The 26,122-nt window shown below is 48.4% G+C and overlaps 1 protein-coding gene across 1 annotated transcript; it reads left to right on the top strand.

The window, feature by feature from the left end:
* Positions 1–338: 338 nt before the first annotated feature.
* LOC104270625 (protein crumbs homolog 2-like) lies at positions 339–25,995 on the top strand (the record flags this gene model as incomplete). Its single annotated transcript, XM_009865041.1, is given in 14 exon segments — positions 339–1,040; positions 3,260–3,455; positions 3,947–4,086; positions 4,609–4,791; positions 5,694–5,807; positions 14,495–15,442; positions 16,259–16,815; positions 17,655–17,820; positions 18,655–19,251; positions 19,254–19,443; positions 19,445–19,489; positions 21,020–21,136; positions 21,622–21,748; positions 25,777–25,995. Coding segments are annotated over 14 exon segments (4,301 nt in total), but the record flags the coding sequence as incomplete, so codon positions are not given.
* Positions 25,996–26,122: the final 127 nt, after the last annotated feature.

Raw genomic sequence — 26,122 nt, 5'->3', positions numbered from 1 at the left:
TTAAGGTGCTGTGTTTCAGTGTTCTGGAAGTGACTCAGAGCTTAATAAGCTTAATAAGCACAAGTGAAAGAGCTGGATTGTGAGCGCCTCCTAAAAACAGGCATCTGGTCACCTGCCTTAGCAAGAAACTCCTGATTGCCTCTGTTTGAGGGCATGTCGTGCTGTCTTCTTTACAGTAAATATTTTATTCTCCGGTATCCTTCTCAGTTAATGGCTAGAACAGCCCCTTGCCATGTGGAATTGAGGCGGGAGGTCTCCAAGTGGTACGTGGTGAGGGGCAGAAGAACGTTCTTTAGGGCTCTGAACGCTAACTGACAAAAAGTCTCTTTTCTCAACAGGAACCTCATCCTCTGACGACAAAGGCAGCTGTTCCTCATCCCCGTGCGAAAATGGTGGGAGCTGTAAGGATTTGGAAGCGGGTTACCAGTGCACCTGCCCCATGGAGCCCGTTGCCTACATGGGCACAAACTGTGAACTCCTCTATGACGCCTGCGTTAACCACGAGTGTCCTGCCCACAGGAGTTGCAACGGGACTCCAGGACTCCCGGACTATGAATGCGTCTGTATGCCTGGCTTCACAGGTATTGATTGTAACGTTAATATTAATGAGTGTGAGAGCAACCCTTGTAAAGATCCTCGTTCTGAATGTGTAGATAGTGTAAATGGATACACCTGTAAATGCCAAACAGGACTGAATGGAGAAGGCTGCCAAACAGAAAGCTCTGTGTGCTCTAGCCACCCTTGCCTAAATAACGGGACGTGTGTCGAGGGTCCTGGGGACTATACCTGCGTCTGCCAGCCTGGCTTCACCGGGGCCAACTGCAGAGACAACCTGGATGAGTGCGCCTCCAACCCCTGCCAGAACGGAGCCATCTGCCGAGACAGGGTGAATGAGTATAGCTGTTTCTGTGTGCCGGGGTTCCAAGGATACAACTGTGAAATAGACATCAACGAGTGTGCGTCCCGGCCCTGTAAAAACAATGGCACCTGCCTCAATGAGATGGATCACTATTTGTGCAAGTGCGTCCCCGGCTACACAGGTACCTTTCACGCTCGTGTCCTAGCCGGGTGGTTGGGTTAGGTCTCGCTGTTCGTGTAGTTCCACAACTCGCCTCCTGCTGGTGTGCCTCGTAGTGTTAGTAGCTGTCCTGAGAAGCTGCTGGTTTACAGCCGTGACGCTGAATCTCTGCGCAACTCGTGTTTCTGGAGTGTTCGGTACTGTGTGCGAATAACGGTGCAGGGCTGGCTGTTGCAGCTTCCAAATAGTTGAGACTTTGATTTCCATGGATGGTGCGGATGTTGAGAGACACGAATCTAAGAGTGGAAGTGGGCAAACTGTCCTGAGACTTCAGATACCAAGTAGGTGTGGTTAGCTCTCAGTATGAAATTAAGGGAGATATCCAAGAAATGAGATTTATTATCAGGAAATAGATCCGTAGTGTTTGCAGGTGTAACTTATCTCTGCATACCTGTCCTGTCCTGTGGGATTTCTCTGAGGGAAATAGTCTTTTTGGAATAAAGTGGAGTTTGGTTGGAGATTTCTTTTTTCAATTCTTTCTTGCCCAAGGAATATTTCTTGGCATCTCACATAAGCATCTCTTTCTTTTTTCGTGCATCTGTGTTAATGGTGACTCAGAGAGTAATCTACACCTGCAAGTTATCTGTGAGGGAGGCAGAGGAGGAGGGGGGGAATCTCCTTTTTCCAGCCCTGCTTATCTCGGTGGAATGCAATTGTACGGCACCAGTATCTGCCTGGTACCACCCAGCACGTGAACTTCTCAGCCTCCCTCGTTGTCACAGACTGAAGTGTTTGAAGAGGTAGGTTGCTGTGAAGGAATGCTGCTGATTACCGGTGGAATGAGGAGAAGTTACAACATCAGGAATGCAGTCCCTGATGCTGACTCACTCTCTGATAAAAATGAAGAGATGAATGAGAAAAAACCCAGAGTTTCTGTGCAGGCCTTAAGATTACGGCTGATTTTGAGTATGAACCATAATTCCATCTTTGCAAATCGGTTTCTTCTTTATCTTTATGCTGAATTCTCAATTCGGGATTGTGCAATTCCCCTGCCAAGGAAGTGATAAAATGGCCCAGGTGGCCAGAGGAGCTCATTGTGCTCCCAAGTTATTCTGATGTCACATATGAGGCTTTGCCTGGCAAGGCCAGTTGTTTCCTGGTGCTGGAATTTGGGTGAAGGAAGTTTTGTGTGGGTATTGACGGGTTTGAACCAGCAGATTAGGGGGCCCACATTCCATCAGGATTAGGGTGGCCATGTCCACTACGTGGAGAGCCTTTGCTGAGCAGAGGAGATTAGATGGATTGGCAGGTGCCACTGCAATGACTAAGGTTTGGAGGTGATGCGAGGCCATGGATAGCTCGGGTTGTGGAACATATCGGCTATCCTGTATGTGGAATGTGGTACGGTGAGATAGTTGCATTGAAGTCGTGCAGGAGGTCTTATTCTGTCAGGGCAGCTTGAGACTTTGGACCAAAAATGCATGACTTGCTGTTTTTCTTGGCTAGTAGTATTGGACCTAACACCTAATTTTTAATAGTATTTCATAATAAAGTTACTTACTAATATCTAATATCATGTAATTAGCGTCTTGCACTGCTTTAATGCTTTTTTCCTAGGTGTCCCAAAGCAAGTTACAAATATTAATTAAACAAATGGAACAATATCTTTGAGAAGCAGGTAGAGATCACTTTTCCCATACCCAAAAATGCAACTGCCTGTGATGTAGAACACTGGATCTGATTAATAGCAGCGCAACACAAGTGAAGAGTACCATGTCTAACTAAAACTGTAAGAGCTATATTGTATATAAAAGTTTAAATACACTGACTAGCAGTGTGATTCTTCTCTGCCCATGCCTGTCCTCCCTGCTCTCAAAGGATCCCAAACCAAAGTAGCTACCATTAAATTTTTAAGAACTGGATGCAGAAAATGGATGTTATTTGTGAAGTGCTGACTAGCCAGCAAACCTGAATGAAACAAGCTAAAGGTTCACAAGACTAACATCCAAAAGTCTAGACAAAATAATTTTGTTTGCAAATAAAAACTAAAGGTCCTAATTCGTGAGAATCACATGCTGTTCATGAGATCCCCAGATTCTTATGGCAAAACTAGAGCAGATCACTATGCTAGCCAGTTTGGGTCAATAACATGGCTTTTGTGATTCCAGCTCAGAAGTCCAGGCAGCACAGACACATCCTTCTGGGTTTGTAATGCAGCTGTTTCTCTGTTTTGTAACAAAGGTATGAACTGTGATGCTGAAATAGATGAATGTGATTCAGACCCTTGCCAGAACGGGGCCTTGTGCAATGATCACGTTGGGTTCTTCACCTGCACCTGTGCACCAGGTTACCAGGGAATCCAGTGTGAGGTGAACATCGATGAATGTGAGAGCCAGCCGTGCCAGCACAGTGGGAGGTGTCACGACCTTATTAACAGGTGAGAAATCAGTAGTGTTTGGGCAATTAGATACCGATCTAAAGGTCTACCTAGTGTAACCTGTGACCATTAGAGTAGAAATCTGTGGAGGGAATTTATTTAGTTAAATGTACAGCCAAGTGGTCCCGGTGGCAGTAACTGAGAGGGATTCATGGCAGTAAGCGAGAAGGCCCCTCCTGGCAGCAGACCTCCTAGGACGCTAAAGGAAGGTAGGAAAAGATTCCTGTCATTTGCTTCCAGCTGATGAGGGGTTTGCAGAGCACTAACAGCAAAGGCAACTGCTGTGAACATACCTGTGTGTCTGACTTTACCTTTTCACAGGTAAGGTGTGAACTCAGAGGCTGCTGAGGGTTGACTGCTCTTGGCCATTCGTGTGGGTGGAACTGTCTTTTTGCTCTGCCCAACAGCACCGCTCCGTTTGCTCTTTCCTCTTACTGGGCTTTGTAGTCAGGTTAAGAGCTTGTGCCTTGCTCTGTTTTGCTGCCCCACAGCTACCGTTGTGACTGCAGTGACACAGGCTTCGAGGGGGACCACTGCGAGTTGGATATCCTGGAGTGTGCCTCGGAGCCCTGTCTGAACAGTGCCACATGTGTGGAGGGAATCAAAAACTACAGCTGTGCCTGCTGGCCAGGTAGGTTAGAAATCTGTTTTGCTGTGCTGGCCTGTAGGCCCACTGCAATGGAGAATTGCTGTGTTGAAGAAGTAAAGAATTACTGTTTGTATTGCATAGTCCAGTGTGATTTTTCATTATCTAGAACAGTGAGGCTGCCACTGCTGCCCTCTACAAGCCATCCCAAGATGCAGTTGACTTCATTGCTGGGAGATGCACCCCGATTCTCAGCCATAAAATTATCTTCCTCTTTTCTGCCTTTTTCCATCATGTGCTTTTTTTCTATCGTGAGGTAGCACTGTCCTGCAAATGGATTGAGGGTTGGACTCAATGATCTCCAGAGGTTCCTTTCAGCCCCTAACAGTCTGTGACTCTGTTTGGCTCCTGCATTTGACGTAGTGGAGAAAATGGAGCACCCTGGGACCCCCTGCCAGATGAGCTACAGTGTCTTCTGGGTCTTGCTCTCACCTTTGAGGCAGCCGTAACATTTGGGAGACTAGTTCCAGTGATGTGCGTGACGTTGCCACCGCTGTCTCCTGGCAGGTTACACGGGGCAGCGCTGTGAAGAGGATGTGGACGAGTGTGCGACAGGTCCCTGTCACAACGGAGGGGTGTGCTTTGAGCGATCCAACCAAGCCCATTACGGAACACATCCCGACTTCCCCAGTAATTTCAGCTATAGCCAAGCAGCTGGTTTCCTCTGTTCCTGCCAGCCAGGCTTTGCAGGTGAGCCGTGCAGTAAACCTGTCTGCACCTGATAGGTGGTGCATAGATAGGAACGGAGCATTGTTATCTGTGCAATGAGAATTACTTGATGACAGGTGCCTTAGAGCAGTGGCAGCCTGATGCATCAGGAAGGTGTTTCTGTTCACACACTGTATGAATATATCGCAGGCAGCTGGCTGAGTGTCGTTCTGTGTCCGGCAAGCCTTGTCACAAGGCTGAGGCAACAGCCTTTGTGCTTTGGAAGCGCTTTGATGAATGTCCTCTGGCTATGCAGGTGCCAAGGTGGTTTCTCTTTGTCAGTCTCTCATGCATATGGCAGGATTCATCCCTCCAGGGTACCTGTGAAACTCCTCATCAGAGGAAACAATTCCCTGGAGCCCCAGGGGTTTCCTTCATGAGACTCCTCTCAGGAGAGCAGCTGTATAATCCGAGTGGGTAGAAGAGGGCTTTCTTGATGTCTTGCTCTTGGAGCTGGTAGCTCTGTAGATGTTCAACCGAAGTATCACCCTTTCCCTGGTTTATAGAAATGTACAAAAAAGGCTGGATTTAACAGCTGGGGAAATTCGCTGGTAGGAGGGGCTAAACAATAGTACTTTATTCTTTTTTGAGATAAAAATGAGAGTTTAATCCAATATTACACAGATGGGAGTGGTTCAGAAGTTTTGATCCCACCACTGCTCCCTTTCAAGATGCTGGAAAATCATTTGACCTTTCCGTACTTCATTTTCCCCAATTGTTCTGATAGTATCTGTTTGCTAGAGTGTGTGGAAAGACGTGCTATAGTTCAAGAAATTCTTCTGCATTTTTAGATGGCAGAAAAGAACGGTTGGCCGTTCAGATTCTTTCCCTCACTGATGCACATGTGCACTTCAGCTGCCTGTTTGTTTGTGTTTCCTCTTTAGGGGAGACCTGCTTTGCTAACGTCAACGAGTGCGAGTCCCAGCCCTGTCAGAACGGAGGGCTCTGTGTGGACCTTGTTAACAGCTTCCTTTGCCATTGCCCACCCGGTTACTCAGGTAAAGTTGGTGAAGGGGGTGGCAGGAATCAAGTCCTTCTGGTTAACTAGTGCTGGGCTGCTGGACTGGATCCCAGTGCTGGGTAGCCCAGGCTGCTGGGCAGGACTGGGATGGGCTGTGGGGAGTGTGGTAGTGGGGCAGCGGGGCTGAAATGCTGTGGGAAAGCTGTGTGATTTTGGTCAAGCTGATACACTATGAGCTAGATTTTGAGACGTAAGATCAGCTGTGTAGAAGAGTCTAAGATCAGAATGTCTGGAAGATCTGTATCCTGGAGTGAAAGGTCACTGGGAGAACTGTGAGGTTTTTATACACATCCTGCGGTTGGCACATGCCACTGACTGTAGCAGATTGGATCACCAGCACATAAAATATCTGTAAAACATCTCTGTTCCTTTTCACCCCTGGATGAGAAAAGCCAGTGATTTTTGGCTGAAGGCAGTATTCTGCTGTGTTAAGAGGTCAAAAGGTCTTTGTGATGCGAGCAAATGAAGCCTTCTCTGTTTACAAGGGAATGGGGAGTCTGGATTTTTACACAGATGCCCCGCCTGACCCTAATGGGTCTTGCTTTCTAGCTGAGAAACTAGAGGATAATGAATATTGCACATAACTCTGTTGGGAAGATAACGCTGCTAAACAATAGTAAACCTCATCTTAGTTTAAAATATTAATTCTCAGTCTTCTGCATTTTTCAGTTCCATGTGTACTCTGTTTTGAGCAATTTAGCACCAAATAGTAGTTTACAAGAAGATGTTCCCCAGCACAATCTTGTATTTATGTATTTTTTTGAGGCAGATGTAACCTTTCTGCGGTGTTACTAGGCTGCCATCTCGTGGGAAAAAAAGAAAACTTGAAGCCAGAAGAAAATCTTGTCCCTTTAACTTCAGCGACATTCCTGAGGCTGAGGTTTATTGCATGGGAAATGTTTCTGCTTTCCTTCTGTGGTCATAGCAGCTGTGTTGGTGTAACTCTGTCCAGCTCTTTCCTGGAAAGACCCGTTGCACAGGTCCTTGCGCTGCCCCAATCTCGAAGCAGCTCCTAGTTAGCACATTCTGTTGCTAGGCTGAATTCTTTAAGGGGTTTTCTGGCCAGTTTAATTTGCTTTGGATTCCTACTTTAGGCTAGGCCAAAAGAAATTTGCTTTTGTAGGTGAGGTCTTTGAAAATAGGCTTTAGCTAAGCTCTTTCCTGCTACTGTCTTGGGTAGTTCAAATGCTGTGCCCACGAACTGAGATCTTGTCCAAAGAGATGGCTGAAAATTTATCCTGCTTGTCAGAATTCCCACACACATGGGTGCCCCGTTCCCTTTTCCTCCTTCAGTGCCCCAGCACCCTCCCAGAGTTCAGAATTTCATTGTGCTTCACCAGACTGCAGATCTGTTTAATCCTTTCCAATTCTTAGTGTGCTCATGGGCAGAAAAGCTGACAGAAACACGGGATGATGGGCAAAGGAGTGCTGGAGTTCATTCTGTTGCATCAAATTTGAGTTCATTAGTACTTGAAGGGGATTAGAAGCAGGTTGCTCTTCTGGATATTGCTTCTGGTGAAGGACTTGGTCTCAGCTGAGGTAGTTCTGACACATGAACGCAGTGAAAGGCTGGGAGCAGCCTGCGAGATCAGTGAGTGCGGGTGGAGGAGTGAAGCTGACAGGGAAATAATAGCAATTAATCTCCCCTCCTTTGTCAATTAATCCCAGTACAGTCATGCTGGGTAAACAGCTTATTACTTCATATTAGGATCACAGAACAACTTTGTGAAGCTTCCCATAACGTTTCTGTTCAAAACACATTTCTGTGGCAGCTTAGATCTGCCATGAACTTGGGTTTAAGCTGCCTCCGCTGATTAAAGTGAACTTGCTACTCTGATGAAGAATGCTTTCCTGGGGTGGCAGGGGGCTCTTTTCGTATTTTTTTTTTCCTTTGGTGTGAGGAATTTGGGGAGTGTTGGGATAACAGTGCGAGTCAGGAGAAATTGTTTCTTTACAAATTAACTGCCTCACTGCTGTCTCGGGCTGCGGCAGCGCAGGAAGATGCGCCAGCGCTCGCTCGCTCTCGCATGTAGCCGTTGCAAAAGTAGTGCCTCGTTCCTGAGAGAACCGTGTTATAGGTCCCAAAGAGTCTCTGCAGTGTTTCAGTTTGTGCTTTAGTAGAGGATGTGCCCTGAGAGGATGTAAGAAGTGTGAATCAAAAGATTGCATGGGTAGTAAATGAAGTGAGAAGGAGAATGAATCTTGCATGGTCTTGGGAATGATGTCAACTGTAGTCAAGTGAAAAATATATTGGCAAACCCCTGTCTTTTAGGAAAAAAACAATCAAATTTAATTCTTTAGTCATAGAAATTGTTTCAGTCTATCAGGTATGTGCTAGGGTGGGGGTCTCTCAAGCCATGGAAGAAATTCTTCCTATGCCTAGAAAGGAAATCTCAAATTTCTGGGACTCATTTACCAATATAGCGAGGAAGTTGCCGATCTCTATCTAAAGAACACGTGTGAAATGTGGACATTTCTCTCCAAAGTTCAGTCTCCATTTTGTGACGCTTTCCTGCTAAGAATGCTCGGACATATTTGATGTTATTTATCTTGACCTCCTCCAATTTATTTATCTTGGCCTCCCCCTCATATTCTCAGTGGGCAGTGTGCAGCCAGGCTCTGTGTGTAAATATGTACGTATGTGTGCACAAATCAAAATAGGGATCTCTTCAAAGGGATTTAATGTTCTCCAGTCTTCCCATTTGTTACACTTTATTGTTGCAGTAGGTGGTTGAATGGGCACAAGCTTCCCATTTGTTTTCTGTTGCGCAAGAGCAGAAGGGTCATAGTAGCTAATACAGATAGTACTGGAAATGTGGGCCAGGATAGGCCTGTGCGCGCGGGGGACCCCGGTGTGGCTGAGAAGTTTTGACTTCAAACAAACACCGTATCTCTCCCACTTAAAATATCTGTAAAACTGACTGGCATGTTTGGATTGAGCGAAACGAAGAAAGGAAAACAGCTACAAGAGTTGCTGGAATGCTTTCCTTTAATATCTTAAAGTGATACTGCTAATGCAGGTTCCAGACTCTGACGTGTAGGAGTTTTTGTTTGCTTGGACCTGACATTGATGCTAACAGAGACTTCAAGTTTGGGGAAAAACTCCCAGATAACATTTGTTCACAAAAATAAGAACTTTCTCTGGGTTCTGTGCAGCGTGGAAGTCCAATTCTGTGCCCAGGAACATCACAAAAAGTAATAACCACCTTGGAAAAGAAAAAAAATCCAAACAAAACCAAACCAACTCAGCACCATAGAGGAAAAACAAAACCAAACAGATTAGAACAGCTAGTTTTAAAATGTTGCTAGTGAGGAAAAAGAGAGCTCTGATTCTGCAGTCCCATGTTTGAACCAGTGCAGTCAGCGTGATGGAGGGGATTGCCTTTCATTCAGTTGGACAGGTGCCACTAGTTAAAACTTGGGACTTTTCTTTGCGACTGTCGCAGAACGGGAATGCCCGTGCTCGCAGATGCACAGACCAGGGCACAGGGAGGAAGGGAGCTCCATGAAGTGCCGCTCCCTGACTGAGTCACTGATGAATGTGCAGCAGGAACTCTTCTTATTCCTATGGCCTGGATATCACACAGTGGTGGAAATGCAGCTTTTTGGCTTGGCCTTTACAAAGAAAAAAAAAATCCGTGTTTTGGCCTAATGCACGGAATCTGGCGGATCCGCCAGGGCAGCAGCGAGGGCGCGGGATCGCCTCTTGACTTTTTTCCTGCCGGAGCTAATGCTGTGGATCGTGCAGGGTATTACTGTAATGCACCGAGCGGGAACACCCTGCGAGGACGCATTCTTCATGTCAGCACTGACAGAGGCCAGCTGGGGAGGGTTAGAGCAGGGCTGGATTAGATCTCACCGCAGCGCAGGGCTCTTCTATATTGGCTGGTTCTATCTCCAATCCCTTTTTGTCTGACTGGCATCAGGGAGCGCTTACACACGTTCTGCCGTTTCAGTCCAGCCTTTTTTTATCATTCCTCCCCCCGATTCACCCCCCTTTTTTTTTTTTTTTCCCCCTCCCTTTACTGTCACAAATGTCCACAAGGAGTCGGCCATGAAATCTGTGCTGATTGGCGTGATCCTGAAGGGAATTTTTCTGCTAGCAGGTAACGAGCTCTGTACAGTAATTGCAGTGTGTCCTGAATGTTTGCGTGCCTGCCCAGGGCCGGGGGCTGGCTGTGCGATTAGTGGGAGCTGAAGGCATGAGAAGGAACCAGAATTGACTGGAAAGAAAGAATGGGTTTTGTTTTTTTTTTTTAATTTTGAAGAGACCTAAATTTTTGTTTGGGAAACTTTAGGGCAAGGAATTTCCTTGTTGCCGTGAGCTGAATGCGGACCTGTCGGCACGCTCCGTGCGCATCTGCGCTGCCGCTCTGCCGGGCTCCGCGCGGGAATCGGCGCAGGTCCTTGTTTTGTGCTCAGGTGGACTGTGTAGACACACAGATGCCTCCCCATTGGTTTTCCAAAACATTCGTGTTGCTTTTTACAGGCGTTTTCGCGGTTTCTCCTTTTGTGATTTCAAACTCCTTTACTGAGAAGTAGTTTTAGTTTTAACTGGGAGGACAAACCCTTCGCTGGGCTGTGCCCTTCTCCATCTCCTCCCCCACCGTCTCCTTGCGTAGTGGTGCACGGTGGGAGAGAGGTCAAGGCAGTGGGTTGCCATGGAAATGGCAGTAATTGTGCAAATATAATTGTGTCGGGGTCCATTTGTTGCGGCTAATTCTCTCTCTCCCCCTTCTCTCCCTCCCCGCCTTTCTTCTTTTGATAATAATAATATGAACCCTAATTAGGATGCGCCAGGGAAGGGCTGGTAGGAATTCAGCTGTCGTAAGGGAGAGGGCAAGCTGTGCTGGCCGGGAAGCCCCGCTGAACTCGCGTGTTTCGAGATCGGGCCCACAAACAGACCTTGTTCTCTTTGAGAGTTCTGGGGCTATGTGACAGCTAAATTAGAACATCTCTTGTTATGTGCATTTATTCTTTCGACTTGTTACATATCTGTTGAAGTATAGGATTTTTACACTATATAAAATGAATTCTTTGCTTATTAAAAGCAGTCAATAAATCTTTAGCTTCATTCAGGGAAGGTATGGATTTTACGACTATGAAACAAAACTGTTCTCACCACATTGGTAGCACTTTAGAATCTAGTGAATAGATTGGGTTTGGAAGTACCGCAGGCTGTTAAAGCTCAGCGTCTGATTCTGACCCGAGCCCTGTGGGCTGTTGGCTTGGGACTGTTAGCTTAAACACTGCTAAATTAGCTGGAATGTTTGAAAATACCTGTCTCCAGATAGCAGCCTTTTAAATAACACTTGGCTGATTTTCAGATAACGAGTTTCATTGGTTTGCATTTTTTCAGTCTTTAACTAGATAAGAAACTCATTAAACATTTTGAAGTCTCCTAATGATGTAATGAATCAGATTGGCAACAGTGCTCTTACTGTTGGTAGTTCAAATAATAGTAAACATTTGAGCTAAGAAATTTAGAAGGAACAGAGAAGACTACGTAAGAGTAACTTGTTTTTGTCAAATGGAGCTGTCATCCCCTCCTTTTATTTTATACTGTAATGGACGACAGCAAAAAAATTAGTTTTTCTCAAGTAAGAAAAAGTTCTGTTAGTTTGCTGGCACTGCCTTCTTCATTTATACTCTGTCATCTGCAGCCAAAACACAAAATTACTGACCCCTCTCCTGGGCTGGAATTAACATCTAAGAAGTGATATGCAACAGAAATCTCCTTCTTCTGCCTTGTTTTGGTGTAACTGAAGAATTTGACAAATCAGAGATGTTCAAACACAGTTAGCAAAAGTCAGTGGAGATAACGGAGGAGGAGAGAGGGCAAGACCCGCAGGCGGGCGCAGGGTACGGTCACCACGAGGACCTGGTGATGTAGCACTCGGTAACGTTGAGCAAGGGCTGAGATTGGCTTCCAGGAAAAAAGTCGTTGTTAGCAAGACTTTTAGACCTCTTGCACAATCTCTGCTGTTACCAGCTTCTTTTAAAAACTGCTCCGAATTCAAATCTGGCACTGCACGGGCTTCTAGGAGGGCAAGAACACGGTAGGTGCTGTTTTAGGAGCCCTTCCTTCTCCTGCGTTAGCCCTGTGGAGGCTCTTTGCTGGCAGAAACAGTGACAGCGGTAAAGGTGATGCCTGTGGCTTTGGTTCCTCTAGAAGAGCTCCTTTCTTTCTGCTGCTGAAAGTTTCCTTTGCCTGTTTGTAAGCTGCGAGGTTAGACAGCAGTGTGGAAAGACCTGAAGTGTCGGCTTATTGTTTTCACCCATTTCAAATAAATAATCTAAGAAATCAAACCAGCTGTGTCCCATGGGAAAGCTTGGTGTTTAATGAGCCACCAGCCTGGGGTTGTGCTCTCACCGTCACGACTGATTTGCCGCCTGGTGCAAAGCACTCACCCCGCAGGTGTCAGCTGGGAGGCTGGGAAACAGCCCAGGCAGGTGTTCCTGCTGCTCCTGGTGCAGAGAGCCTGCTGGCCCCAGGAAAACAGAGCTCTCCACCCTGCCTCCCAGCGCTGCAGAGGTGCAAAAATTCCTGGCATCTCTCGTTTTTGTTATCCAGCCCAAGCCTGTCTTCTCCTCGTTGCCCTGGTGAATATCAGCAGCTCTGCTCTGAACTGAGCAGCATCTTGAGGCTTTGGGGCTACACCAGACCCATCTTCCTGAAGCTATTCACCAGCCTTTCCCCTTAAATCTGACTGCGGACTTGCCTCTTACAGTTTTGAGAGCCCTCCAATCCACTGAAACCCCAGAAAACCCACTCCACATAGTTCTACTGCTCTACTGATTTTTCTTAATTTTAATTGAAGTCTTCCCATCATCTCCCAGACTGGGATTCTCAGGCCTAGAGATGTCCATTATACTTTATTTATTCCAACACACTTCCTTCAAGTGCGGCCATAGCTTTGTGCCAAAATCTTAATTCTGTCCTTGCTGCTTCCTCTACAGGTAAGATCGCAGCCCAAGTTCTGTGCGCTGAGCAAGCCTGGCAGTGATAGCTGGAGAAAAAAGAGCGTGCTGAGGTAGCACTCGCAGCTCGGAATCTGTCTGTCAGCTGAGCTCTTCTTCGAGGCAGATGTCAGCCAAATTCAGTGCTTTCCCACAGGCACTACACAGAGCGGCTCTCTTCTAGTTTATGTCAGTAGAGAACTGTGTCCTAGAGGAGTCGGAGGTAACGTTGCCTGCAGAAAAAAGCTCTAGCGTAGCTGGAAAGTGCAGAATTACCAGAGCCTTCCATTTCTCTTTCAGTGCTTCTCAGAGCTCCATACGTGTTAGATCCCTACACTGACACAAACCGACACTTTGGAGCTGGAAGCTGGTGTTGAGTCCTCGCCTCTCTGCAGAGCTGGCACTGGTAACAGCAACGAACCACTGGGGCTGAGCAGAGCAGCGTGCCTGGGTTAGCCAGCAGGGCGCTGGGGTGTGCGAGGCCGCCTGCCAGGCAGCGCTGGGGCGTGAGGGGGAAAACCGTCAACATGGATAGTCAGGGAGCCTGTATCTTTGCTAAGTTTATTTTTTTTTTCTTTTTATTTAATCACACATCAAGTCCAGCTCCAGTGCTTCTAATGCCCCATCTCCCCTCATCTCTTCCCCTCAGGCAACTCTCTAATCTCTTTGACATGCCCATTCTGTCTAGTGCCTTTTCTTTACAAATGTCTTTTGTGTTTTGATTCCCCTCCTTTGTGTGTGAATTCCTTCTTTTTCTTTCTGCTGTCCTCGTTGTGCTTGCTAGCTAGATTCGGCGTGTAATGCTATTAGATTGGGATAATCCATGCTTGGTTTATCTGTGTGACTGTCTCTGAAGATTAGTGGAAACCGATGTTATGGGCTAGATAAAGCGAACTGGTTCAGAAGGGCTCTTCTGTCAGTCTGGAGACGCTCAGGAAAATGACAGCAGATTTTCATTAACCAGATTTGAGTGTAATGTCTTGTAATTTACTTGAGCCCTGTTGGGATCCCTGTGCCTGGAGGAGAAGGCAAGCTGCAGCGCAGGACTCTGCCCAGTTCACTTCTGCAGGGCTGGACAGAACTGAAATCAGCTTAGTGCAAGTATGGCAAAGTGCCTGTGGAGCGTGTTTGTTTGTTCGGCAGTGAATTGAGTTTTGAGAGTCCTTCACAACTGGAGAGTCACCTGGGAATTTAAATTTTCTTAACTGAGGCTTTCCAAAAACTTCCTCTTTTCATGCTGTCTGCAACAATCGTGCCCAGAACACGCTCTGGTCAGATCTATGGACTTAATTTGAGTTTCAAAATACTAAATCTGTTGTGAAAGAAGCATAAAATCCTTGTTCATGCTGTTTTGTCACCCTCTGCATTTTGATTGCTTGCGGTGTTGGCGGCTGTCTGGGAGAGGACAGCGGTCTGTTGGGTGACGCAGCCTGCCTGGCTGAAGCTCTGCAGGTAGCACCTTGTCTGCAGCATCCCGGAGGGCAGCACGGAAATACCGTCTCCTTGCTCTGATGTCTGGCTGGGCCCTGTGCAGCGAGTGTGGGGCTTCTTGCTGGCAGCTCTTGGTCTTTTGGTGGCTTCCTGACGAGAAAGGCGTAGGGAGCGGCAGTGCTGGGGAGGGCGGGCTGTGCCTGGCGGGCTCGCTCTGGGGAGGGGAGTCGCAATCGCCTGCAGTGAGATCCCGTCTCTAACTCTCTTTCGCAGGTGTGGAATGTGCTGTTAACATCAATGAGTGTGAGGAGGGGCCCTGCAAGAATGGAGCTGTCTGTGAGGATGGCATTGCTGACTATACCTGCCACTGTGCCCCTAGCCAGGATGGCATTGTATGGGGAGGGAAGAACTGCTCTGTCAAGCTCACTGGGTGCCAGACGCACGACTGCCAAAATGAGGCCTTGTGCATCCCAACCTACCAAGCTGAGAGCCACGGCCACCTGTGCCAGTGCCAGCCTGGTTTCTATGATGCCACATGCTCGACACCAACAACGTTTTCCTTTGCTTCCAGAGGGTATCTCCTCATTGAGCTGCCCGTGAACAATCAGAGCAGGAGGGACGTAGCAGGAGACCAACTTGCCAGCGTGTCCCTCCGGTTCCGAACCACCTTGCCCAGCGCTATCCTCTTTTACCGAGGCCATGAAGCCGAATACTTGTTCCTGGAGCTCTTTGATGGTGTTCTGCATGCAGGACTGAAGAGGGACGATGTTGAGCACAGGCTGCTCCTGGAAGGGCTGAGAGTCGACGATGGCCAGTGGCATAAGGCTGAAGTTGTTCTGCACAGCGCTGTGCAGCTAAAGCTCTGGCACGACTCGTGTGACGGGGGCGTCTGCCTGCAGAGCTCTCCTGTCCCGCGTGGCACTGCTTTGGTCCCGCATGCCTTCCTCAGCGTGTATGTTGGAGGTGCTGATGATCCAATGGCCAACAACACACGGAGCCAGCAAGGCTTTCTTGGTTGCCTGGAAGACTTTCAGGTAGATGCTGAAACTGTGCTCCCCACGGCTCTGCCCGAGGGCGAGTCCTCCCCAGTGACGCGCGGCTGTGACCGCACAGAGTGGTGCCTCTCCCAGCCCTGCTTTCACGGAGGGCTCTGTGTGGACCTGTGGGCAACCTTCAGGTGCGACTGCTCGAGGCCTTACGGAGGCCCAGCTTGCTCGTACGGTAAGTGTGTGCCACACGACGGGCATCTGCCAGCTCCTCTGCCAGTCGGGGCTTCAGACATCCTAGATACCATTGATGCTGGCTCTGGAAGCAGTATTTTCTACTCAGCCAGTGAGGAAAGTAAAGGAAAACTCTCGAAATAAAATTCTCATTCTTCCTTTTTCTGTCGCTGGCTCCTGCAGGAGTGATTATCAGTTTTGTGGCGTAGATACTAATCCTTGTTGAACCAGTGGCTCTGACTTCATCTTTGTGTCAGATCTATGTGAATGCAGGAGGGCAGAGAAGTCGTTTTACTGTTAGAAGTTGATCTTAAGCTTTGGAATTGAGGGTGAGCGAGAATGTATTGCTTTAAAGAGAAAACACAAGTTGTTAAAGGAAGCTCCTTGATGATTTTGAGTTGAAATCCTATCTATTTATATATAACTATCGTTCCAGTTTTTTGTTTTGCTTCTGAGCCCTACACATGGCGAATACAAAGTTGTTTTGCTATTACCAAATTTACAAATCTTAAAAGCAACTTTGTGGCTTGAAAGTCTTTGAATAAATCTGCTAGGTGGCAAGGGCTCTGCTAGACCTGTTATTTCCATCTTCTGCTACTCCCTGCTTGCATTCATGCCCTCCTGAGAAAGCAAGGACACATTGACTTCCTCCGTAGTTTCACAGATCTGTGAGGGGAGAAAGCACAATTGTCCTGGTGCATGTTGAAACTGTTGGGAAGAAAGGTCTTGCCCCATTCACCAGGAGCTGCAGCTCAGAATGTCCTGGTGCCAGCTGCGTTTCCCTTGTCATTGAGCTGATGTTTCTTTTCTCTTCCAGAGCATCCAGCAGCAACATTTGGTCTAGAGAACTCCACCAGCTTTGCCTCTTTCACCCTTTCTGACACCCTCGGTGCAAACTTCAACATCTCCTTTTTCATTCGTAGTCGGAAATCTAACGGTTTGCTATTGCAAATCAGCAACGAAACTGAGCCCTGCCTCACCGTGTACTTGGAGGACGGCAAGCTGAAGGTAGAGATGCTATCTGCAGATACTGTGTCGTTTCCAGAAAACTTAGCTGATGGGCGAAGACATTTGGTAGCTTTGTCTTTCCAAGGAGGAACTGTTGGTGCTCACCAGTCGGACACGTACCTGGAGCTCGGGCAGCTCATAGCGAGACCTCTTTTAGCTGGATACGAGGTGTACATTGGTGGGCACCCCAACCCCGACAGCGCTGATCTGTGGGGAGGCTATTTTAAAGGCTGTTTGCAAGACTTCCAGCTGAACAGTCACCAAATACAGTTTTTTCAAGCCGAGAACTACAGTCTGCCACAGGAACTCAATAGGACTCGGAATGGTAATCTCGTGAACGGTTGCGTCTCCGACAACACCTGCAAGGTATGCTGTCCCTCCTGTGTCTCTGCCTTTGTGCATTTTATTATGATTCTGTGATTACAGAACGGTTTGACTGTTGCTGGTATTGGGAAGATGAGAAGTCTTTTAAGTATTGAAGGACACGTGGCCCTGTACACTCCTGCTTCACTCAATATACTCCCTCCAATTTAAGCACCAAGTTTGCTGCTGCCCCCCTGTAGGTCTTGTAGTTCGTAGAACTTGGACAGTCCTGCTGAGCAGCTTCTTTTTGCTGAGCCCACCGTGCTTTCCAGACTCCACCCTCTAACCAGTAACCTTTCCAGCCCCTCCCGTTGTCCTCTTTCAGTTGCACAACCACCTCTGCCCCCAGGAATTTGTCACTTCAGCAGCAACAGTTCAAGGAACTGTCTCCACGGTACCCTTAGATCAGAAACTGTCTCTCCTTGATGCCACACAGAAAGATGAGGAGGCCACACTTGCCAGTTTTGCTTTTCCTGCTCCTGGTGCTATCGTGCACTGTCACGCCTCTGCTATTAGGTGTGCCCAGCTAGTGACAGAACTTGGTGAGGTTTTCAGGAGCGTCGCAGCTTGTTTCAGCTGTTTCTCACCTTTGCTTTTGGGCTTTGTTCTTTTGAAATTGATGGAGCTCTGCCTGGGGAGTTTCTGTTGGTCAGCAGTGCCGACAGGAGAGCCAGGGGCTTGGGAATTTCTCATACTGAGACCCCTGTGCTTCCCTCGCTATTTTAACTACCCTTCCTTGATGCAAGTGCTGATCCTGTTAATCCTTGTTGTGTTTCCTTCTCCTGAATTCTCTTAGATCCAAAGATTACGCTGCTTCTAAATTCTGCTGTTTTGTTTTTCAGTCTGAACCATGTCAGAATGGTGGCAGATGCATTGTCACTTGGAATGATTTCCATTGCAGCTGTCCAGCAAATTTCACTGGGAAATTTTGTGAAGAGAGAGTCTGGTGTGAAAGTGACCCATGTCCTGAAGCTACCACCTGCGTGGATGTTCTGGCCGGATACGTGTGTGAGTACTGTTTCCCCACTGAAGTGCTGATCAAATCCTTCATGTTCACTGTCTATGGCCAGTACTCCCAGTTCATCCTGCTGCAATAAATATAAACGTGAGCTGCAAAAAAGAAATGGAGTGATGCCCAGGTGCACACTCTTGCAGGCAGCATGCACTTCATGGATTTGCCACCAGGTTGTGATAGGGAAAAGACAATACTCAAAGGTGTTTTCTACTGTTCCTTTGACTTGATGAGGGAGGAACCGATTCACTTTTGTGGAGGAATTGCCAGCTTGTTGTCACTGCAGTGCAAGGACCATCCCGCAACCTCCCTTGCTCAGCCACTCCTAGAGAACCAGGTTATTTCACCAAGTAGGACCCAATTAAGTACCACAAATGTGTCTCAGTTTTCTCCTAAGACAGAACGGTGGAGAATGAAGAAAACGAGTTAGCTAATGAGGCCCTGATATGGAGGGGGTGTTGTCCAGTGGCTAGAAAGTGTCTGGGAACTCAGGGTGTTGGGGTGTTCCCAGCTCTGCCACTGGCCACCTCAGCAGCTCTGGATGCATACTTTCCTGAGTTATTTATTTTTTTCCCCTGGCAGTAAAATAGTTGTGTTTTGTGAGACCGGTGAGTAGAAATTGCTACAGAGGAGCTGGTTATTATTATTAGAGGTGCAGTTGTAAACAGGAAGAGCTTTAAGGATGCCAGCAGCTGGGCCTGTAATCCTACTCACACTAAGCTTACGTGATTCTTTAGGGAGAGAACCTGCCAGGAGTTTGCCGTTGGTCTGTCTCAAACATGACACCAATTGTCTTTCAAATCCCTTGTGCTCTACCCCTTTGTTTATAGGTCTGGCTAATGCAACATTTGATAGTTATGCTGCCATTGAATTTACCACCAACACGTCCGTGACGAGAACGCTGAGCAGCCTCCACGTGGATTTCAGAACCAGGGATGAAGATGCTGTTCTGCTTCGGACTGTGGAAGAGGTGGATTCCCTCCAGATAGCCATTAAGAACTCCTCCCTGCTTGTCGACATCAGGAGTGGGAATAGCATCGAAGGCGTCAGCTTCCTGAGTCAGAAGCCTGTCGCAGACGGCGCCTGGCACTCCCTTTCTGTGTCGATGGAAGAGCCGTCTGCACTCTCTTCCAGATGGCTGGTTCGTTTGGATGAGTCTGTTAACGTGACTCTGCAGGGAAACGCTGGGAACTTGGACTTCCTCAAGAACAACGCGCCCATCGTTCTGGCTGAGAATTTCACTGGCTGCCTGGGACGGGTGCAGATCGGGGGGATCTACCTGCCCTTTGCTGCCCACCTCCCGTACCCGCAGCCAGAGCAGTTCCTGCGGGCTGGCCAAGGGGCCGTCCAGCTGGGCTGCGCTGGGGCTGACGTTTGCGCCTCGAGCCCCTGCCTCAACGCCGGCACCTGCGAGGATTTGTTCAACGCGGCGCTGGCTGGACGGGGCCGCTGTGCGAGGCTAACATCGACGACTGCCAGTCGAGCCCCTGTGTTCACGGGGACTGTGTGGATGCCGTGGCGGATTTTCAGTGTGAATGTTTCCGGGGGTTCATTGGGAAGAAGTGTGACATCAACGTGGACGACTGCGTGCGGCACCAGTGCCTGAACGGAGCTACCTGCCTACTCCTGCAAGTGCCCGCCGCAGTACTCGGGACCTCGCTGCGAGTAAGTGCCTTGGGGGGGTTGAGGAAGGGGTCAGAGGTGGCCCCAGATAAGTTGGACTTTTACTCTGGGACTCTTTGGGAAATTTTTTCGTTGCAAGTCTCTGGTGGGTAAAGCACCTGCATTCTGCTGTGAATTGGAAGATGCTGACCAGGCCCAAATCCTCACCGAGGGGTGCTCAGCCTCACACAGGATAAAGATCCTGCCTTTTGCTGTGGGTTATCCCTGTGCTACATTTCAGAGCTGTTTGAAGTGCCAGTACTGTAGCCTGTTGTCACTTCCCCAAGAAGTCTGTCTTCTCCAGGATTTGATTTCCCTCTGGCATAGTCCTCTATGGACTTAAACCAAAACAGAACAGACAAAAACCCCAGGAGGGTGGAGCAGGCAGGATTCTAAGGTTTCAGGTGCTCTCAGTGTCCTGGGGTGATGGAAATGGTCCCAGTGGGGAGGGGTCCCTGCACAAGAGGGACAATCTAATCTCTGCTGAGAAGGCTGGTTTTGGTTAACCTTGTCACTGGGTCTCTAGACGTTACCTGTAGCAGGAGTTCCTGTTATTTTTGCTACCGGTGGCGCACAGCCGGTGCTCAGCCTACCTGACTCTGCCAGTACTAGTGAGGGTGCCCGTTGCTGCTACCTCCACAAAAACGAGTCTTACCCAGACAAATATTTTCCCGTAATAGTAGATAAAATGACTTATGTACTCCTAGACCGGTTAACAGCATTCCTTCAGCCAGGGGCTTGGTTGTATTTTGTGGGATTGGTCCTAAGACTGAGGCCATTGTTTCTGTGTATTGGTTTGAGTGTCCTGCTCCTTATCAAATGCGTCCTGCGAGAAAAACGTTTCCTTCCCCGTCACGTTGGTGCCTGGGCTACTTCGCAGTGCACGGTTCATGGTTCCCTCATGGAGCTCACCCAAAATTTGTTGGGAAATCAGGAGGGAGGGCTGAGGTTTTTCTGATAAGGTCTATATTTGTAACATTTGTACTAGTTTGGAAAAACCCCAGCGTATTTTAGTCACAAAAGTATGTCTTGTATCAGTGAAGCAACTGGGAATCAACATGTTGCTTAATCTTCCCGGTACTTGTGCACGCTCAGCTGAACACAGATAAATGCTTGCTGAGCTTCAGTTATCTCATCTACGCAGGTGGAATTTCCTGTTTTCTTTCTTCATTCTGGTGCAGACACCAGTTATCCAGTCCTTGCATTATCCTTTCTGTGGCCTAGCTGTGCTGCAGTTCCCTATTCCAACAGTATCTGCCTCCGCTTATATTTTTATCAGCAAGAATAGGCAGCTACGTAAGAGAAGTCCTAGCACTGACACAGCTCCTGCGTATCCTCTGGGCATGCTCGAAGTACCGCTCTGATATTCTGGATGGTTCTGAGACTATTCCCTTCTCCACTTGTGTCAGACTCCTTCCCAGCAACAGCAACGCTGCGCTTACGGCGCTCGCTGGCCCAGGCTCGCCGAGCCCGCGTACGCTTTTACCTCCCCCAAAGCCGCTGGCTCTAGGGGCTCTCCCTTGCTTTCCCCAGGTGGCCGTTCCCACCCCAGCAGTGCGGGAAGAACTTCACCTGCCTCAACGGTGGCAAGTGCGTCACCGAGAGCTGGGGAGCCAACTGCACCTGCAAGCCGGGTTTCGCTGGAAGGAAGTAAGTGGTGTTCTTCTGGTGCCTGCGAAGGAGCTGGTGCTTCCGATTCAGCAACGTCGGGGCGGGAGGGGGATCGTTAAGCAGGTTCAAATGCTTCGTCCTTTTACGCATCCTTTTGCCATTCAAACAACTTCTCCAAACCTGTAAACTAGGTGTTATTTCCGAAGAGGCAGGCTCAGTATGATCCTGCTGACAGTGCCAATTTCTGCAGCATGAGCTGCTTCTGCGTAGTTCTTGTGCCTCATGAGAGTTCATTAACTGTGCTAGAGACCCACACGGGCTTCAGGCATACAGAAATGACAAAAGGAGGATCGGTATGAATGGGTAAAAATTTCGTGTTGCTGGACCCTGGAGAAAGCACCTGAAAAAATGCAACAGGAACTTTTCAAGTAAATGAGGCTTTTGTAGGCTGCGTGATCTTGCATTGTGTGGCACAAGAACACAGGTGAGAAGTCTCATTTAATTGATACCCTTTTCCTTTCCAGTTGTCAAATCAATATAAACAAGTGCGATCCAAACCCCTGTCAGAACGGAGGCACGTGTCAAGACTCCAAGAACAAATACGAGTGTTTGTGCAGTGCCAGCTACACGGGAGAGCGCTGTGACATTAACGTAAGCACTGTCTCTTCTTCCAGCCTGCGCGCTGTGAGCAGCAGCACCAGGTTTAGCAGCACCCATGGGTCCTGGGGTGTCGGTGGGGCGCAGCCCCCGCGGGGCTCCTGGCTCAACCCCTCTGGGAAGCACGCTCGGGAGGTGGGCTGGTACCAAAGAAACCTGAAGTGGGAAAGTACTTTTTCTTTGCAGTGCTGTTGTATGTTGGTCTCCAGCACGTAAGCACCTGCAGCAAATACTGTTCAGGGTCTGCGTGGGCTGCTCTATGGTTTTCAGGGCTGTCTCTGCAACTTTCCTTAGATTTTCCGACTTCTTGGACAGTAATCAAAGTGCTGCAGCTGGGCCTGTCAAAAGGAGATGTTACTTTTATCTCCCCCACAGTTTCTTGGAGAATGGTATTTCAGCTGGCATTTTATCTTGGGGGGGAGAGTTACAAAGCACTTTCCGTCTCCGAAGATCATCTGGGTAGAAGCAGATGTGTTGGGAGACGGGAAGTCAGATGAAGTCAGGTGAAAAGCGATTCGAGTACAAGAAGTAAAGCAGCAGCATCCTTGATGTGCTGAGCCTGCCTTTGGTGGGTGGGCAGCCCCAGCCACGCTTTTCCTTTGCTGCCTAAGCAAAGCGTTGCTGTTTGGGGCTGGGAAGCTGTTAAGTCGTGCACCTGGAAGCTGTTACATCATACAGCTTTTTCTCTGTGGAGCTATTGCATGGACAGGTAGCTTGGCTGGTAACCTGGGAATGTACTAACCCTTCCTGCATGGGAAAGGCTGTGTGCCACGGCGGGGTTTGCTGCTGTTGCTGTTACTAAGGGTTCTGTCACGCATGTGCTGCGGGGTCACGCTTCACATTTCCAGTTTGCATGCTCAGACCCCTTCAGGCATCTCTGTCTCCTCTGCCCCAAGATGCTTCTTGTAGATCCCTTGTCTTCCCTTTCATCACCCCCATTACTTGTAGCAGAACTTCTCCCCCTCAGAAGGCCGGGGCTGTGGCGCGGGCAGGCTGTGGCTGCTGCTGGTTTCTGTGTGCAGGGGCTGGGAGCTGCGCTCTCTCCCACGAGAGCAGCAGCCCCAGAGCCCGCAGCGCAGGGTGGGCTGCTAAAACCCCGGCAGTGTTGGTACCCCGTGACTAGTCTGCATGTGGGGCAGAACTCGAACTAACCCCTAGCACGTCGCTGGAGTTTTGGCAGGCTCTGAGAATCAACTTGGGCTTCAGTCATTTGGAAAAGGCAAAAGGTCTTCCAGGTTCTCTGGGAATTTTCCTCCTGTGCTGTGTTGCTTTGGGACATCAGCACAGGCTGAACGGCTTCCAAAAGCTGTGAAGAGTCCAGCTTGAATTCTTCTAGTTTTATCTGTAAGGTGGCCAATACTATTGTTAGCACTAAGAAATACTTTTTTTTAGGCTTACTGTAATTTTAGAGCTTTCTTTAATAACAAAAATTCTACAGTTTTTTTAGTTCTTTATTGTTTTGTTCCATGCTGTCCTTAATTCTCCTAAAGATTACTCATTTGGCTACATTTCTCTCTTCAGCACTTCAGTCTTTTATTTTCTCTATCTGCATCCATGTCCTGACCTTTTTAACATCCTTCCCTTCCTGCTGCAAGTGGTCTTCAAGTCTGTTCCACAGCATTTTGATGTCCTGTAGACATTAAAGTATGTGCCTTTGTAGTTTAAAACTTTTGAGCTAGGCATTCAGTGTCTCCAGTACTCACCATTCACTATTTAAATCATTTAAAATCTTTTGCCCTAGGATGTCATAAAGTTCCTGCGAGTTATGTCCATTCTTGGGTTTGTGTCCTAGTCTTCCCTCTGGCTCTGAGCTTTGGTAACTGTTAAGCTTCCTTACACCTCCCTGTCCCGAGATCCTCAAGGAAGCGCCGACTCGCAGGGCTGCACCGCATCTGGTTGTGGTGGGTCGTTCAACAGCTCAACAAATTCTCTGCCTTGCCATCAGAGGCATCATTGAACTTCTTGTTCATATCATTCTCTTGCCTGGGGAAGTTTTCTGGGGTTACTGAAAATTCACAGTACTCTGCATTGACTTGATAAACATTTATATTTTTTTGCAACATGGGTTAGATCTGTCCTAGTGACACTGGCATGTTTTCGTCTGATAGTGGTAAGGAGTCCTCTTAGAAGGAAGGTTTCCATCGTGGATGCTGAAGGTACTGGCAGTTACATCTTAAGGGACTGTCCTGCTGTGAACAGAGAGGAGAATGTGGCAGTGTGCTGGTACTTCGGCAGTTTCCCCTCATCTAACGACGTCTGAAGTGTTGCTCAGACTCTCAGCTGCTGCTGTTCTAACCGTAACTAACAGCTGGGCATTTCCTTCGTGAGCCAGGGCTGGGCAGGGGCTTTGCAGCACGGGGTAGCGCCAGGATTGGTGCCATGAATTGTCTGTGCTGAGTTTCGCTGCCCAGCCCATAAATCCTCTCCTTTCTTTCTTGTGGTGATTCTGTCCGTGTGCCCTGCATGAATTACTGTAACGGTATTAACTGTTCCATCGGTAAATCTCTGTTTACAGCTCTGCCCCGTTGAGATCAGCTTTGCCGGAGCTGCTGGTTAGTGTCATTAACGTTGCTAGTTTTCAGCTGGAAAGAAAAATTCAGGATGTGTTACTGTCTGTTCTTTGTATTGAAAATTAGTCCATTTTAAAACATGAGCTTGAATGTGTTGTGCTGAGAGAGTAAGGAACGACCACAAGCGTTCTCTGTGCAGGTGCCTCCAAGCCCCGTACTTGTTCCTTGCTTGTCCTTTTCCATTCAGGTACAGATCTTCTGCTGCTTTGTTGCTTTTCTTAAAAAAAATAATTCCCTCTAATCTGACCACTTTGGGTTCTTCAACTGAAGTTATTGTAACTGCTGGAGTTTCATTGTTTCTCCATTAATTTCTTTTACAGAAAGGGACTCCAGGTGCTCTCTTCCCCTCCCCACTAATTGAAGTAGCTGTCCCTGTAGCCTGTGGCTCTTTGCTGCTGCTCAGTATTGGGCTCATATTCATGATTCTCACTGCAAGGAAGAGGCGCCAATCCGAGGGAACCTACAGTCCCAGCCAGCAAGAAGTGGCAGGAGCTCGGCTGGAGATGGACAGGGTCCCAAAGGGGCCCCCGAAGAGGGTATTTAGGCACCACCAGCACAAGGAGATGCACCTGCAAGGTCTGTTCTGACCTTGCTCTTTTTCCAGCACTTGCAGCAGCAGATCCACCCTATCTCAGATTCCCTAAGCGTGGGCATGAAGACATGGACGTAGACGTACAAGCAGACTGCACATGCAATAGCTGTTCCTGCTGCTCGCAGTTCACTGCGTTGATTGCGCGCCCCTGGCTCAGAGTGAGCCGCTTTACTCCCTTGGTCCTGCCCCACGGACGGCCCCAGCCCCTCACCTCCGCAGGAGCGGTTGAGGGGCTCCTGCTTTGAAGTTGCTCTGGCTCCATCCCGCCTTTCAGGCAGCAGGGGCATAGTTCTGTCTGCTTTTAAAGGCAGGGTTAAATTAGGCACTAATTTACAGATTGAGATCTCTATATACTTTCAAGGAGCGGTGTACAGAGGGTATTTATGATTGGTTTGTATATACTGTTCCGGTTTTGTTGACAACTGAAACACACTCAAAGCTTTTTCAGCTCAGGTAGATGAGGTTTTTTTTCACAAGCAGCCTGCAACAGCAACAGCAGCCGTGAACTCCTGCCCCGTGACAGCCACAGGGTCACAGGGACTTGTTGGGAATTGCTGAAATCCTTGTATGACTCAGTGTTTTATGATGTGACCACTGTTAGACATTCCCATGGGTACCACAGAGAGGGGCAGTGGGGCTTGGGGCCGGTGCTGGAGCTGTCAGCAGCCCCTGGTGCCAAATCCTGAACTTCAGGTGTGCAGGGGGAGGGTGGGGAGCAGGGAGCAGGAACGCGAGCCCCAGAGTGCTCCTGCATTCCCTGCACTCCTGTGTGACACGGAGCGGGGACCTCCTGTCCAGTGGGGCCTGGGGCTGAGGGATGTCCTGGTGGAAGCTCTGAGTAACACCCTGTTCTACCGCAGCAGCCAGTCTGGGCGCATCTTAGCAACTCCTCCGTGGTGGGAGCAGTCGGGGCTGCAGGGGCTGCCCTTCTCCTGGCAGTTGTTGCAGCCACAGCCCTTGCCATGAAGAGGAGGAGAGCAACTCAGGGAACATACAGCCCAAGCCGTCAAGAAAAAGATGGGGCTCGAGTGGAAATGTGGAATGTAATCAAGATGCCACCAACCGAGCGGCTGATCTAAGAACTGGGGTCACGCAACAGGTGCTGTGTCATCCTTTAACAACGGCGGAACTACTGCAGTGTCTCTGTCTTAGGTCTTGAGACGTTTTTGTTGTAGGACAGAGCTGTTCTGCTTTTAGCTACTTTCC

This window comes from Apaloderma vittatum, unplaced genomic scaffold (genome assembly GCF_000703405.1).
Source record: "Apaloderma vittatum isolate BGI_N311 unplaced genomic scaffold, ASM70340v1 scaffold20882, whole genome shotgun sequence".
Lineage (NCBI taxonomy): Eukaryota > Metazoa > Chordata > Aves > Trogoniformes > Trogonidae > Apaloderma > Apaloderma vittatum.
This window is presented reverse-complemented; position numbering and strand designations above follow the sequence as displayed.